The 16,629-nt window shown below is 36.2% G+C and overlaps 1 protein-coding gene across 2 annotated transcripts in view; it reads right to left on the bottom strand.

The window, feature by feature from the left end:
- Positions 1–8,643: 8,643 nt before the first annotated feature.
- HPGD (15-hydroxyprostaglandin dehydrogenase) overlaps positions 8,644–16,629 on the bottom strand; it is a 31,016-nt gene continuing 23,030 nt past the window's right edge. Inside the window, exons 5-7 of one of the 2 annotated variants that reach the window (XM_036240629.1) lie at positions 13,288–13,364; positions 10,666–10,829; positions 8,646–9,149 (exon numbers count right to left, since the gene is read on the bottom strand). In XM_036240629.1, the coding sequence (XP_036096522.1) occupies positions 9,011–9,149; positions 10,666–10,829; positions 13,288–13,364 (380 nt within the window). In that variant the 3' untranslated portion in view covers positions 8,646–9,010. Of the gene's footprint in view, positions 9,150–10,665; positions 10,830–13,287; positions 13,365–16,629 lie in introns of both variants that reach the window. The other variant, XM_036240631.1, reaches the window with a different exon arrangement.

The raw sequence follows: 16,629 nt of genomic DNA, 5'->3' as shown, positions 1-16,629 counted from the left end.
TTCTGTCTCTCTCTCCTTGTCCCTTCCTCTCTCTCTAAAATCAATAAAGGAAAAAGACATTTTTATTTTTTTAAAAAGATAAATTTTATGATAACACTTTAAGGGCCATCAGATAAGGACGATACAATTTACTTAAGAAAACTGATACTCCAAACATCCTCCTTACCAAGGAAATCCCACACCCATTCCCATGGACAGGAAGAATGGCACAGACCATTCATCAATTCGCATGTTGTAAGCTCTTTGACATAAAATCTAAATACAATAAGCACTGGATGAATCCAAAATTAGGTGGCCACTGTGACTCATTTAAAAAGGCTGGCAGCAGGTGTCCAGAGAACTATATGATGAGATAGCATGTGCAGAAGCAGTGGAATGGGGCCACGCAGTTCTGGAAAGCCTCCTACCAAAATATTTCTGGTATTAAATAAATAAGAGAAACTGGACAAAGGTTAGAATAAAGCAAAATAGTGAATAAAAACCATACTGACCCCTTCTGATTAAGGGAAGTATTACTATGAGTGGTATTTACTTGCTATACACTTAACTGCAACGACCCCTATATAGTACTATAAAGTAGAAACAAAGATAAAAGAGATTTAAAGCTTTTTTGGTCCAACTTCCCCTTTATGCAGAAATGCTGTCTACAAGATCCCTAATAGGTGGCTATATAAGCCTCAACCATTTCAATGATCAATGAATTTGCCTCCAGGGCAAAATAATCTCATTTAGAGTATCCTGGTTCTCATGATACCTTATACCACATTCCTTGTATCTCCAGCTACTCATAATCCTATTCTCTGAAGAAAACTACGTCTATTCTGTCTTCTTTACAACTCCAAAATTTGAAGTTTTGTATACTTCTCCCATTGCACTTAAGATAAAACCTAAACTCCGGATATTCAAACCCTTTTAAAATGTGATACTTAAACACAGTACCACAGAAGTCATCTGATCAATACAAACAAGAGTGGAAATATTACATCCAGTTTAGGGGAACTTACATTTTTTAAGACAGTTTAGGATGCTTTAGCCATTTAACAGACCATTCATTCATTCATCCATTCATTCAACAATATTTACTTGATGCACACCATGTTCTATGCACTGAAACAAATAAAGTCCTTGTTTGTACAGAGCTTATATTGTAGTAGAGTAGAAAAACCATACTGAAGTAAAAAGTAATAATAACAGATAAATTCACAGAGAATCAATCTTATAAAGATAAAAGCAAAAGCAAGGGTGACATGATAGTCTAGAGTAGAATAGCTAAATGGTTAATTTAGATTGGTCTTCATGGGAGGTCATACTGAGGAGGTTATATTAGAGCCAATGATATGTGGGAAAGAGCTATCTAGTCAGAAGAGTGAGTGCAAGGGCCCTGAGGAGAGAGCAAGTTTGACACATTCAAGGGTCAGAGAAGCCAGGGAGCCTAGAGAGAAGTCAGAGAGGAAGGGCGTGAACACAGGTGAGATCAAACAGCATTTTATTCTAACTGCCATGGGAAAATTTTATTCTAACTGTAAAGAGATGTAAAGATGGTTGCGTTTATGATTTGATCGCTCATGCACCCATTTGTTTTCTTTTGGGTCTCCCATTATTTGTACTATTTTTTCTTCTTTATATTCTTTGGACTTATCAACTATGATTATTTGAATTTCGTTTTTTATTTTATTTTTATTGTTGACACTATTACAGATGTCTCTCATCCACCCTCCCCCCTTCACCCACCTCCACCCAGCCCCAGCACCCTCTTCCTCTGGTCATCACCACACTATTGTTTGTGTCCATGGGTTATACTTTGGCTAATCCCTTCACTTTCTTTCATCCAGTCCCCCCACCCTCCTCTCTTCTGACATCTGTCAGTCTGTTCCATGTATCATTCCTCTGGTTCTGTTTTGTTCATCAGTATTTTTTGGTCATTAGATTCTACATATAAATGAGATCTTTGTCTTTCTCTGACTGGCTTATACATTATTCATCTTATATATTACACTGGGCACTATTGATTTATTAAATCTAATATTAATTAGTGTTTTTTACCAAATCCCCCAAAATATAAATAATTTAGAACATTTTAACTGTTCGCTCCCTCTTGACTTTTGCTCTTGTGCTTTCATATTTTTTTATATGCTAAAGTCATCATTTTCATTGCTTACTACAATAAATATTGTTATTTCCTCACACTTTTTTCTTTTTCATTACCCTTTATATCTCCTGCATTTCTCTTCCCCTCTGGGGATCTTTTTGATGCCTGAAAAACTCCTTGTTTGTATTTCTTTGAATGTAAATCTATTGTAACAAATTCTCTGTTTTTTATTATTTATTTATTTATTTAATCCTCACACGAGGACATTTTTTCATTTTTTGTTCAGATAGAGCAGGAGGGAGAGGGAGGGAGGGAGGGAGAGAGAGAGAGAAACATCAACGTGAAAGGGACACATCGAGTAAGCTGCCACCTGCATGACCCAACCAGGGCCAGGGACAACTGCAATCGAGGTACATGCCCTTAGCAGGAACCGAACCTGGGTCTTTCTGGACCGCAGGTCAATGCTCTAACCACTGAGCAAAATCAGCCAGGGCCAAATTCTCTGTTTTTGTTTTTTTTTTTAAATACCTTCTTTATTGTACCTTTACTTTTGAAATATGTATCTTTTTCTTACTGCATGAATAGAACTCTGGCTTTATTGTTTGTTTCTTTTGGAACTTTGAAATAGTATTTTACTGTCTTCTGACATATGTAGTTTCTGTTATGAAGACACTTGCCAATTTGTTGTTGTTATTACTTTGAAGATAATTTGTCTTTTTTCCTTCAGGCTGTTTTATTTTTTTGGTCTGCTCATCGATTTTCAGTAGTTTTTTACCTTTATATGGCAGGTGTGCTTTTCTTCTTGTTATTTGTATTGTTTCTTATATCAGCTATTTGAATTACTTTTGGAAAATTGTTGAACATTACTTTCAAATTTTGTTTCTGGCTTTTTATTTTCTTCTTTCCTGGAATGCTAACTGTACCTATGTTAGACTATTTTAAGGTTCATATTTCTCTCATGCTTTTTTTTTTTCCATCCTTTTTTTTGTTCTTTTTATTTCAGTCTAGATATTCTTAATGAATGCTAGAAATTATGTATGAAAAATTAGAGAAGCTTCGGATAAGAATTTTTTTTCCAGAGAATGTTTTCATTGGCTTATGGCAGACTTCTAAAATCGTAGTACATCAGTTAAATCTCGAATTAAGCTCATTTGAATCTGGGTTTTAGACTTTGTAAAAAGTCTGGTCTTTTTTTTCCAGATTGCCCTTACTTGTCAAGTATAGTTACTTGGGGGGCCTCAAATGAAAGCCTGAGAGATTTTTGTTACTCACAATCATAAAGGAAACAATTTTTCTTCCTCACACATGATCAGATGAGAGCTAGGCTTAGTTTTCTCAGCCTCTCAGCAGCCACCTTGAACTTAGTTTGTCTGCCTCTCAAAACAAGCTGCTTATGGACTGTTGAATGGCTTGTAGTGAAACTGGCTCAGATCTTTCTTTTCTATACTTCTTTTCTCTCTATATTGTTTTCCTCTCAAATTCTGGTTTCATAGTAGTCCTAAACTCCAATTGTTCCCCACCCCAGCCATTTAACACTTTAATTCTGTGCTATTCTACTTCTCTGCAACTTAGTAGCCATGCTCTGCTCAGTTTCTCAGCATCTCTATGAATTCAAAAATTGGCCTCAATAGAAAACACTACAACCATTTTAGTGAACTTCTCTTGTCCAGCATCTCAAATTCTGATTGCCTGTGTAGCTTTCCTATGACATCAATGAGTTTTTTAAATTTTATTTGATCAAGATTTTTAGTTTTATTTTTCTTTCTCTCTTCCTTTCTTCTTTTCTTTTCTTCTCTCCTCTTTCCTTCCTTCCCTTCCTTCCCTTTCCTCCCTCCTTCCCTCCTTCCTTCCTTCCTTCCTTCCTTCCTTCCTTCCTTCCTTCCTTCCTTCCTTCCTTCCTCCTTCCTTCCCTTCTTCTGTCCCTCCCCTCCCCTCCCCTTCTCTCTTCATTTTTATTTTCTTCCCAAGAAAGCTAGAAGGTACTTGGTAATTTTTTTTTTGTTATTAAGCATACTCTATTTTAAATGTGTTTTTTTCTGTTTTAAGATTTTCACTTTTTATCTGTAATATCTTTGTTTTCAGAGATGTCTTGCATCAGTTAACATTTGCTGCTTTGCAAAGAACCCATATGTTAGTGTATTAAAACAGCTATTTAGCCCTGGCCAGTTTTGCTCAGCGGTTAGAGCGTCGGCCTGCCGTCCGGAGAGACCCGGGTTTGGTTCCCGCTAAGGGCATGTACTTTGGTTGCAGTTTGTCCCCGGCCCTGGTTGGTCGTACGGGTGGCAGCCACTCGATGTGTCCCTTCACGTCGATGTTTCTCTCTCTCTCTCCTTCCCACTCTATCTGTACAGAAAATGGAAAAATATCCTCGGGTGAGGATAAAAAACAAACAAACAAAAACAGCTATTTATCTCACAGTTCTGTGGGTCAGCAATTTGGGCTGGGCTCAGCTGAGCAGTTAGTTCTGTTGTGTGCATCAGCCTTGGTTAATCTCCTATGGGCCTCACTCAAGCATCTGATGCTGGCTGCTGGGTTGGCTAGGAACTGACTGATTAAACTGTTTTGGATCTTCTCTATGTGGTCTCTCATCCACCAGCATATTATCCTCATGCTTATTCATGATGTGGCAGGATTCCACACACAAAAGCAGAAGTCTGCATTCAAAAACCTTCAGAAATCATACAATATTGATTCTCCTGCACTGTTTTGACAAAGGAGGTCACAAGGCCACCCCATATTCAAGGGATGGAGAAATAGATTCCACCTCTTGTTGAGGGAAGCCAAAAAGAATTGTGGTCATATTTTAAATCTGTAACAATTGCTAAAGTCATCATGAATTCTAATATTTCAGTCTCTTGGACATTTGTATAATTGACAGTCACATCCACTGCAAATAATGACAGTTGTTTTTTCCTTTCCAATTTTTACACTGCCATTTCCTTTCATTGCCTGATTGCACTGAATCGACCATGGAGTACAATTTCAAATAAAAGCAGTCTATGTCATCATGAGAACCCTATTGGAAGACCTCAATCTTTACAACAGAGCTCTGTGGTTGTAACTGCCCCTCCCCTTAGTTTCCACTCCCCTTCTTAAGTTCCTTCTCTGTCATTGTTTGAGGGCCATGCGTGCAGGTGTGAGGTTTTCCATGTCTGCATGCTCTGGATTGCAATCCTTTATTTTTCCTGAATAAATCGTGTTTGGTAATGGAATACCTAGTCATTTCCATTCTCCAGTTGACACTGGGCTGTATCATCATTTCATGTTTGGCTCTAGAGTTCCAGTATTTTTATAACCAGTAGATTGTTCAGACTTCAGTGCCAATTTTCAGACCAGATCTTTCTCAATATATATCTCCCCAATAGCTATATAGAACACAATATATTAAGACTTGTGTATATACATTTTGCCCCCAAATTGCTCAGTAAGTATTTGTTGAATGAGTGAATATATTTGTAGATGCATCACTTGAAAACTGGGGGTAGGAGATAATTTAATTGTTCAAAGTTAAACTGATACATTTCTATTAACATTTAGTATAACTATATGCCACTGATGAAATTTTAATAAGAGGAATTAGAAGTAGTGCTAATAAGTTTGAATGGAACTATAGAATTAAAATGGTAACATAGTAAGAAATTCAGAAATAAAGGCTATCTAGAGGCAATGATTGCAGTGAATATTAAAACAAGTAGCTTTTGGACCCTTTTCACTTTGGCCCAAAATAAGAAGTCCATTTTACTTCGAGAATGAGCAAAATCATATATGCATGAGATGCCTGCTGCATTTTCTATTCATTTCCCTCTTTTTCCTTCTTTCATATCCTATCCAATATGATACATACAATTTGAAAACCATAGATCTAGGCATGATAGTCCTTGATAATTTATCTAAAGGATCAAGGCATAACTAATACTTTGTTCACTCTTTGTCTTCCTCTACAGAGGCTATCTCTTGTTTCTGTTAAAAAGCTCAGCATGTCTTCACCCACTTTCTAGTAATGGCAGCATAATTTTCCTCTTGGAAATTATCCCTCTCCTTTTCTTCGTCCATAGGTCAAGTCAATTTCCTGTCCACTGCTACTCCCAAACACTCCACTTCTACCAGCTCTGAGGAAAGCACAACATTTGGTTCTGGTCAAGCAGAGTAACTATCTCTCTGACTACAAGGAGTGTCTCAGGAATTGGCATATAAGCTAAGAAAGACAAGTGCACTCTGCTGCCAAGAACAAGCTCTTGTTTTGCCACATTGGAAGCTGGTGAGAATCAGGCTGTAGCTCCTGGAAGCATCATATGGAGAAAGCTGCCTAGGAGGGAAGCCAACAAGCAGACAGAGATGGAAAACTGATGACATCATTTGTGACCTTGGATCCAGTCACTTTTTCCAGTACACTGAAATGTGCCTTTTGAAATTCTAATGTAAGAAAAAAATTCATGCATCAAATATTTAGTATGTGAATTTAAAATTTATTAAAAATGTACATTTTCAGATCGCTTCTGTCCTAAATTTATGAATAAAGCAAAAACAGACAGAAATCATTACATAATCATTTATATCTTAAATGGTACTATAAGTATCTAAAATTATTTTTATATGGGAAAATAAGTTCGTTGGACATTTCAATGTCATTATCAATGACATTTTTCAGTGTCCATACATTTTTAATTTTGCTGCTCTGCGAGCCCCATTTCATTTATTAGGAAAAAGACATTTGAAAAATGCATATTATTCAAATTATTTAAAACTATTTAAGGAAGATAAATGTTAATGTAAAATAGCTTTTAAAAATATAAATCACATTTTTAAGTTCTACTCAGTTGTAAATGTCTGCATAGTTTACTGACTTTAAGAAAAATTAAAAATCAACATAGAAAGTATACTGAAAGCTGCCAATACAAAGTATTAGCCATAAATGAAAAGTATAAGCTACAGCTTTAAATATTAAGGTGGAAAAATACATACAATAAGTGACACACCACATATAGTACCCACATTGTTCATAACGTATGAACAAGTTTGTGCCTAGTTATACAACTTCTCTCTATTAGACATTCACTGATGTTCATTTATTGGTGTTTTTAAAAATACATTATATAAAGATCTAGACAACAGTTACTCATATTCAAATACCTTTTTAAAAATGAAAACAATTTGTTCTCCACAGCAGAATTAAAACACAGCTAGATATAGCAACACTCCAGTATCTCTAGGAAATATTTATTCATCTCACATAAATAAATTTTGTACCAAGCTGGGACATCTGGAGTTAGTAGACAGAGTGAATCACTTATACAATATTTCTATTTTGTATTTTTTACAAGTTATAAGAGGAAATGATTGGATTAGAGATCTTGTGCTTTCACTATTATTAGCTTTAATTATTGTTTGCAAATAGGGTTACCCAAAGAAGGTGCATTTAATAATCCTATCTTAAAATATCTGACAGGGAAAACAGAAAACTGTCACAGCTATTTTGACCTTTTTTGTTTTTTGTTTTGTTTTTTTATCCTCACCCGAGGACATTTTTCCATTTTTTGTACAGATAGAGTGGAAGGGAGAGAGAGGAAAAGAGAGAGAGGGAAACATCAATGTGAAGGGACACATCGAGTGGCTGCCACCCGCACGACCAACCAGGGCCGGGAACAAACTGCAACCGAGGTACATGCCCTTAGCGGGAACCAAACCCGGGTCTCTCCGGACCGCAGGCGGACGCTCTAACCGCTGAGCCAAACCGGCCAGGGCTATTTTGACCTTTTTTATTATTGCTTTGAACATACAAAAAAATTTACAGTTGATGCTGCAACAAAATTGGTTTCTTTTTCATAGCTATACACAGAACACTAAGTAACTTCGGGAGATAAGGAAAAAAAGTTTCATTGAAAATAGGCACTTTTGAAACTGGTACAAATAAAGAAGTAATTTGAAAAAAATTACATTTGTATTTTTTTCTTAATGAACATATCTTAAATATAACATTTTAGGAGACTCTCCTTCTTGCTATAACTATTAAGAATTTCATTCCTGAGATTTTTGGACTCAATTGAAGTTCTTAAAGTAAGCAAAGAGGAAAGACATGTTTCTTCCCAGATGGGAAGCTGAACTGTGGATCAACATCTTAGCCAGTTACATTCTGTCACTTTTCCATACGTCAGATTTTTCATTTCAGATGAATGCACCCTGTAATGTATTCCTTAACTACTGCTCCCAAATACCCCCATCTTTTTTTTCTCTATTGATTTTAGAGAGAGAGGAAGGGAAAGGGAGACAAAGATAGAAACATCAATAAGAGAGAACATCGATTGGCCGCCTCCTGCATGCCCCCCACTGGGGATTTGGCCCACAACCTGGGCAGGGAATGGAACTGGCGACCTCCTGGTGTATAGGTCAATGTTCAACCACTGAGCCACACTGGGCGGGCATGCCACATTTTTAAAGAGCTGAAATGTTCAGCTGAAAGATGGTAAATAGGTAAAAGTTATTGTTACTAAATATTTGCCATTGTAGGTAGCCTCCCTCTTTTAAATAGTAATATATATAAAAAAAATGAGGGTTTTTTTTTTACATCTGTTTTTATTTAAGTAACAATTGAAGTATCTCATTTAAAATGATGTTCTAAAAATCTTTAATATTTATGAACCACGAATTTAAATACATTTTTTGAAAAGCAGAATATTCCTTGGATATCCTTTGTTTTAATCATTAAGGATAAAACCTAGCTTTGGTCCACATTATATTTTTGACAGTTCCTAATTTTTGAAATATATATTTGACTAATCATGTAGGAAACAAAGCTAACATCAAATGTATGAAAGAAAGTGTCACACAATAACATTTCATTCTAAAAGCTATATCCAAATGAAGATATGGTCTGAATATGAGTCATTTGTGATTATTTTCAATTATGGCTGATAAATAAGATGTTCACTGAGCCTTTACATGAAATGGAGTTGCATCATAGTCTTGAAAATGAATTCCCTTAGAAGTTGTGATCTTCATAATAGCGCCATTTAAAGCATCATCTTCAATGAGGGTTATTGATCCATTGGCAATCATCGATGGGCTAAAAGTAAAGGAAACGTGGTGTATTTATTTATTTATTTATTTAATCTTAGAAAGAAAGAGGAAGGGAAAGGGAGAGAGAGAAACATCAATTGGCCCTGATTGAGAATCGAACCAGCAACCTCCCTGCGCCTAAGGGAACATTCAATCAACTGAGCCACACCAGGCAGGGTGAAACACTGGCATTTTAAGACTGAAGATGAAGGCACAATTTTCACTTCAATTTTGGGGTACTTTTGAATAATTTACTACCTTTAACATATAATAGGGAAATGTATATTGGGAAACTATTGTTACCTCCATTTTTTTATTCAATTACATATTAACTAAATTAAATTATATAATAAATTTAGTGGTAGATTTCTATGTCTAACCTTCTGCCATTTTGACAGGAAGGACTTATAAATTTATATTTATTATTAAATTGACAAAATTATTTTCTAATTTTTACCGTATCAGTAGATCTTAGATTTCATCAGATAGAAATGTCATTAGAGTACAAATAGAAAGAATTTTAGCTAACATTTATTGAATCTTTTGCTGTTTTAAGTACTTTATATCTATCAACTTATTTGTGGACTCTCAAAAGTCCCCTAAGTTAGTTTTAGTATTATCCCCATTTTACCTGTGAGAAAACTGAGCCTGATGGATAAATTCATGGTCATAAATGCAGCCGGACTTGATCCCAGATGGTCTGATTCCATCAGTACGATAGCTATGACTTTGTACTGTGAAACTCCAACTGCTCTAACTCAGGCCTTGTTCACCAAACATATGTGTGATCAACTGATTATTATAAAAGTGGTTGAAGGCCTGGATGGTGCCGCTCAGTGGATTGAGCACCATCCCATGAACAGAGAGGACCCAGTTAGATTCCGGTCAGGGCACATGCTGGGGTGGCTGGCTCGATCCCTAGTAGGGGGCATGCAGGAAGCAGTCAGTAGATGTATCTCTCTCACATCTATGTTTCTATCCCTCTCTCCTTTCCTCTCTCTCTAAAAAAATCAATAAAAACATGTTTTTTTTAAAAAATGGTTGAACAATGGACATAGACAACAAAGCTGGGGAAGGGTGGGGGGGATCGGGAGGAGGGTGTCAATGGGGATAAAGGAGAAACATCTGTAACAAAAACAAATTAATAAAAAAAGAGGGTTGAAGTTAGGGGGCCATATGAAGTTTCACAAAGACTATATGTAAATATCGCTTGGAATTTAGGCAGATAAGGAATCATTCCTTCCAAAGGCAACTAAACATCACCTTTCTAAATAATATCTGATTGTGGCTGAAGGTATTAATGATGCATTGTCTATATCTTATAGCAAAATTCCTAATGTATAAACACATTCTCTTCAGCAACCCAGAAAAAAATTTATTTTAGAGTTGGCCAAACCAAAATTTTGAAGTTAGCATTAGTTTCTCAAATTTAAAACCTTATTTTTTTCCCACTATTTATTACTTATGTGTAGTTAGTACAATGCTCCATCATATATAAAAAAGATAGGTACAGTTTTACTTACTCCAAAATCCCATAGTATTTCATCATATCCTTGATGGGGCCCGTATATTCTATATATTGTCCCATGTTTTCTTCTTTTTCAATGGATTCAAGGATGGGTGTATTGACAAAGCCTGGGCAAATGGCATTCATTCTCACACCACTGTTCATAAGAATAGCAGCCATCTGCCAATTGAAAAAAGACGGCTGCAGGTTTCCGTAGTTTTATAAATGCACCCCACAAGACAAACTGATAATTAAAGTTATTCAAAAGACTCTGATATGAATAACAGTAGTCAGATTTCCTCTGGGCTTTATAACAATCACGATGTGAAAGTTGGCTGGTAGCAGAAAGTAAAAGAATGTGTATCTAAAGTGATGAATTAATTCCTGAAATCTTCACCTAATTAATTTTTTAAAAATCAGTATTACTGGACAACTCCTAAAAATAATTATCTAAGCTGCTCTTATCTAGTGAACTCTGCAGGAACTTGAAGGCAAGAAGCTGGTTTAAAATTAATATCCCAAGTTTTCTTTCAAAGATTAAGGTTGTGTAACAGAATATTTGCTTGAAAATGCTGTTAGTGGAACAGAAGTAGGGTACAGACTGACAACCCTCAGAAGAGGGGGTGGTGGGGGGTGGGAAGAGATAAACCACAGAACTTATATGCATGTATGCATAACCAGTGGACATGAACAACAAAGCCAGGGACGGGGGTGGGGGTGGGGTGGGGAGGAGGGTATCAATGGGGTAAAAAAGGAGAAACATCTCTAACAAAAATAAAATAAAATAAAATAAAATAAAATAGTTTGCACTTAAAAAAAAGAAAATGCTCTTAGTGGAAAGTTTTAAGACTTTGATTGATACTAAAGATACTCTTAATTATCTGGAAGACAAATGTAAGTAGTTTCAGACTATTAATCTTTGGCTTAGTTTTCAAACTATTGACTTATTTGAACTATTTATAAAACAAAATGTAGTTGATTATTTGAGGATTCTATTTGCTTACTTACTAAAATTTATTTGTAACCCTACCAAAATAAATAGGGAGCTTTCGGGTCATTCGTGGGCAAGCACAGAGCAGCGAGAAACATAAGCTGCCCAATGCCGATGTTCCAAATAAAATCAAACAAAATAATGTTCTGTTTTCTTGTTTCAGCTCTTCTAACTATAAACAATTGTCCTTTTCACAGTGTACTTAGTCCACGTTTTTCTTTTTGTGCTTTTTGCTATTGATTTCGCTATTGCTATTTAAAATGCACCCCACACCCCCACACAGCATAGTGCTGAAGTGCTGTCTCCTGTTGCTAAGAGGGCTGTACTGTGCCTTACAGAGCCAATGCGGGTGTTAGGTAAGCTGCACTCAAGCATGAGGTATAAGTGCCAGTGGCCATAAGTTCAGTGTCAATACAATACAAATTAAATAAGGTATATTTAGGCAGAAATTCACATAAAACTTCAAACAGAAATTCACATGCATTAATTGACTGATGAAACTGTGACCAGAGGCTCAAAGAAACTTCTCTAATTCAGTGTGTACGAGTGATCTGAGAACATAACTGCCAGAAATAAGAGTAGACTGTGTAAGTTTGCAGTCTTGTAATCGTAAATACGAGATTTCTGGTTGTTGAGCTTTATTGTGCTTTTTAGTACCTTATGTGTTCATTAAGCTGAATTAAGTCTTTGCAAATTAAATTAAAAATTTCAATACATTTAAATTAAGATTGTGAGAGTTGCTTATCTTCTTGTTCTCTTTATCCGTAGTATTTCTTCTGTTAATATTTTTCTCTTCATCTGTCTGGTCTCATTCTCTTTCTCATCTAGACTAACCACTGCAGAGACTTTCTAATGTCCTCACCTCTTCTACACTTGTCCTCTCAATGTATTTTCTAAATAGCAGCCAGAATGGTCTTGCTGAAAGGGAAATCTGATCTTGTCACTCCTGTGTGTAATGGCTTCACATTGAATAAGATCCAAGCTCATTACTATAATCCATAAATTCCTCCTGGTCTGGCTCATACTTACATTTTCAGTCATTTCTCATCATACTTCCCCTTACTCATCTAGCTTCATCCAAACTACCTTTTTTTCCCCAGTCATTATGAAAAGGCAGGCATTTCCACTTTACATTATCAATGTATGTAGTCATTTAGGTCTAACATATTTTCTATAAGCTCTGTACACCTTTCACGCTAGACCTCCATAGAAACGTCATCCTTGACTACTCTCCCAAGCAAATTCCTGCCCTACCCCTTCTGCCTGCCCCCAGGCTCTCACTCATTTTTATTGCGTCTCCAGTGGCTGCAGCATACTAAAAATTCTATTTAAAGAAGGCTGAAGCTAATACTTTTTAGATTTGGAGTCAATTTTAAAATTAAAGACTGTCTTCCCATTATTTAGCCTTAGCGTATTTTTCAATAACACATCTGTGTTTAGAATCTACCTCATTTAAAAATGATCTCTTCTTTATTTGGTCCTTTATGTGATCTGAAAGTATTTTTTATAATAAAGATAGAAATATAATATTTTTCTTTTACTCAGATGTATTAAATTCTGAATTTATTCCCCTTGACTAGATAGGGCTCATGCTACATATATGTACATGAGAGAGAAAAAGAGATATTGTGGTGGTCATGTCCTCACCGCTGCTGAGCGCGTGAATCCGATTATGCCATGCTTCGAAGCACAGTAAACAGGCTGTTGTGCAACTGGCATGAGTCCTAAAACAAACAAAAAATTGAAGCAATTTTATTAAACAATAAGCAGATCAAACTCAATAATTACTATGCAAATGAATACTGTGTACCTGTTCATTTTTAAATTAATCTAGAAAACACACTAAAATGATCACCAGACGACTTTGTAGAACTCACTAGTCTTAGCATGGTTCTTTCCTTCCAGGATCTCTATCTCTGTCTACTTACTGCACTGTCCAGAACTCATGGTAGGCAAGTTACAGCTGAGGAATGCAGCCAAGAATGATATGTACCTTTTTCTGTCTCCCTGACTCCCTGTCAAGAGAAGTCAATGTTATCTAAAACATAACGAGAATCATCTTTAAAGTCAGTAAATTACCATCTCATTTTCAGTCTTTAAATCTGGATTTTTAAAAGTATGCATTCTATATTTTTAAAGACTTCCAAATGGCTGAAGAAGTTCAAATTGCTTAAGTGGAATTTAGAGATTATTATTTGTTTTCATTATAAATTAGTATGCATTTTTCTGTCACCCATCACACTTCTAAATGTTTAAGAAAACTAAAAGTTAATTTTATTTTGATCTATAGTAAAGTCTTGATCTTCATGCCCTATGACCTCGGAAAAGAAAACCAGAAATAAAAATCTATAGTTCTATTTTATTTCCTTTCATAATCATGTACTCAACAATAGAATTCAAGCAATATTAGAATTTGTTTGATTTTCCACATATACATAATAGTAACTAATCAAAGTTATGATTAAATTTACGGTCTGGAGAAAAAGTAATATTGTAATATGTATAGCATCTTTTCTTCCTTACCTACTGGCCCAACCCCCCCCAACCCACACACACATACACAAAAACAAAAAACAAGAAAAAATTGTATTACTGTAGTACCTATTACTATCAAGATTATTTCTCATAACTGTCAATTCTCCATCTAATCAATAGTAAGACTTTTAATTTGTATATTTTGATTTTTAACTAATTTCTTGAAGTAACTCATTTTCATTTTTTAAATTTGTGGTTTCTGAGTCAAGAAACAGTGATCCCTGATTACTCTAATGTTATTGCTATCAAAAGTCATGTTCATGATACTCAATTATTTTGCTGAGGCATGCTCATCTCCACCCACCTAACTAGTCCTAGAACGCCACCAGTCTTGTGCCAAAGTCCAGCAATAAATGCACACCTTAACTGCTCCCTGGGTGCCTGCCAGGAGCAGTTTAAATTCTGAGAATGATAGTTCACACATTGTGCATCCACCCAGTGATCTCAAAGTACTGTAACAGGTGGTTCCCTTCTTGTTTTGTTTTGTTTCTAGGTTAAGTAAAATGTGTAAGTTAATTAAGTTTGGCAATATCAGTCAACAAGAAGTCATGATGCCTGCACGGGGTACACACTAGCATTAGGAGCTGAGATAAAGGCAATAAATAGTTGCACCAGGCATTGCTGCTTCTTGTTCTTTGAAGTTAGTCGCTGTTTTACCCTCTTCTTAAATGATTCTCAGACAAAGGCAGTATGGTTGTAGGATGGAGTTCACCACCGACTAGAAATGCAGAAGGAAACTTCATCAGAGATAAGCTAGCTGACACAGCCACAAAAAGCACACGGACACTGTTCATTAATGTTGTTGAAGATGAATTTGGAATGAATGTGTGTTACATATGTGCAGGTACTGAACTTCTGAATCCAAGCTAGTTTAAAGTGTCATAGAAGTGCAATAAATCAAATACTGTTGTGTTGTTTGTGTTTAAGAAGTAAGCACAAGACATATACTTTCCTTTAAAGGTAGAACTGGCTCTGGCTGGTTTGGCTCAGGGGTCAGAGCCTCAGCCCCAGGACCAAAAGGTCTCAGGTTCAATTCCCAGTCAAGGGTGCACACCTCAGTTGCAGGTTTGAACCTCAACTGCGTGGGAGGTGGCCAATAGAGTTGTCTCTCCTACATCTCTCTCTCTCTCTTTCTCTCTCTCTCTCTCCCTCCTTCCCTCCCTCCCTTCCTCCTTCCCTCCCTCCCTCCTTCCCTTTCAGTGTCTCTAAAAACCAGTGGAAGAATATCCTTGATTGAGGATTAAAAAATAATAAATAAATAAAGGTAGAACTAAAAATGCAACCAGAAAGTGAAAGAATTTGCATTTTAAAGTGGCACTTGGTTTTATGAATCTTGTTGTAACATTCTAATGACATTTTCACTGCTATCCTAGAAAACAATTACTGTGTTTCACTTTTTGATATTAGATCAAAAGTTGCATAAATTAATTTCAGACATGCAGAAATTGAGCATCCTTTTTTCTTTAAATTTTTTTTACAGCTTTATTGAGGTATAATTCACATATAAGTTTTGACATATGTGGACATCCATGAAACCACAACTACAATCAGGATGATGGACCTATCCATCACCCTAAGTTTACTCATGTCCCTTTGTCATCCCTTCCTTCTGCCTTTTCCCTCCCCCAAGGCTGCCACTGATCTGCTGCTTTGTGTCATAATAGATTCGTTGTATTTTTCTGGAAGTTTATGTAAATGTAATCATATAGTAAAATTCTTTTTTGTCTGATCTCTTTCACTCAGGATAATTATTTTAAGATTTATCCATGTGGCCCTGGCCAGTTTGGCTCAGCGGTTAGAGTGTCGGCCTGCGGTCTGGAGAGACCTGGGTTCAGTTCCTGCTAAGGGCACGTACCTCGGTTGCAGTTTGTCCCCGGCCCTGGTTGGTCGTGCGGGTGGCAGCCACTCGATGTGTCCCTTCACGTCGATGTTTCTCACTCTCTCTCCCTTCCCCTCTCTCCCTCCTATCTGTCAAAAAAATGGAAAAATATCCTCGGGTGAGATTAAAAACAAACAAACAAAAAAAAAACAAGATTTATCCATGTGGTAGTGTGTATCAATAGCTCATTGTTTTCTTTTTTTCTGAATAGTATTTCACTGTAAGGTTAAACCCATCAATTGTACATACATTCACCTTTGATAGATATGTGGGTTCTCTCCAATTATTTAGGCAAGTTGAATTAATTTTGTTAAATAGAGAGCTTTTCTTTATCTCCACAATACATGTAGATGTTAACTGTTGCTTCTTATGTTTCCAAAAGGTAGGATGGGTTAATGATCTGCAGTGTCTTTTCCCCAATTTGCAAATAATTTTCTTTTTTCTTTTCCCTTTTTTCAATGATATCCTAACTTTTTGTGCCCGCCCTCCCCCGCAAGGGATGCCCCACTTCTGCTGCCTTAGTGTCTCAGAATTTGGGTGTTGTTGAACTCAGATACCATTTTGCCATCCACAGT

The sequence above is a fragment of the Molossus molossus genome, unplaced genomic scaffold (assembly GCF_014108415.1).
Source record: "Molossus molossus isolate mMolMol1 unplaced genomic scaffold, mMolMol1.p scaffold_m16_p_4, whole genome shotgun sequence".
NCBI classification, from domain to species: Eukaryota; Metazoa; Chordata; class Mammalia; order Chiroptera; family Molossidae; genus Molossus; species Molossus molossus.
The sequence above is the reverse complement of the archived record's forward strand: the minus strand, read 5'-3'. Positions and strand labels throughout refer to the sequence as shown.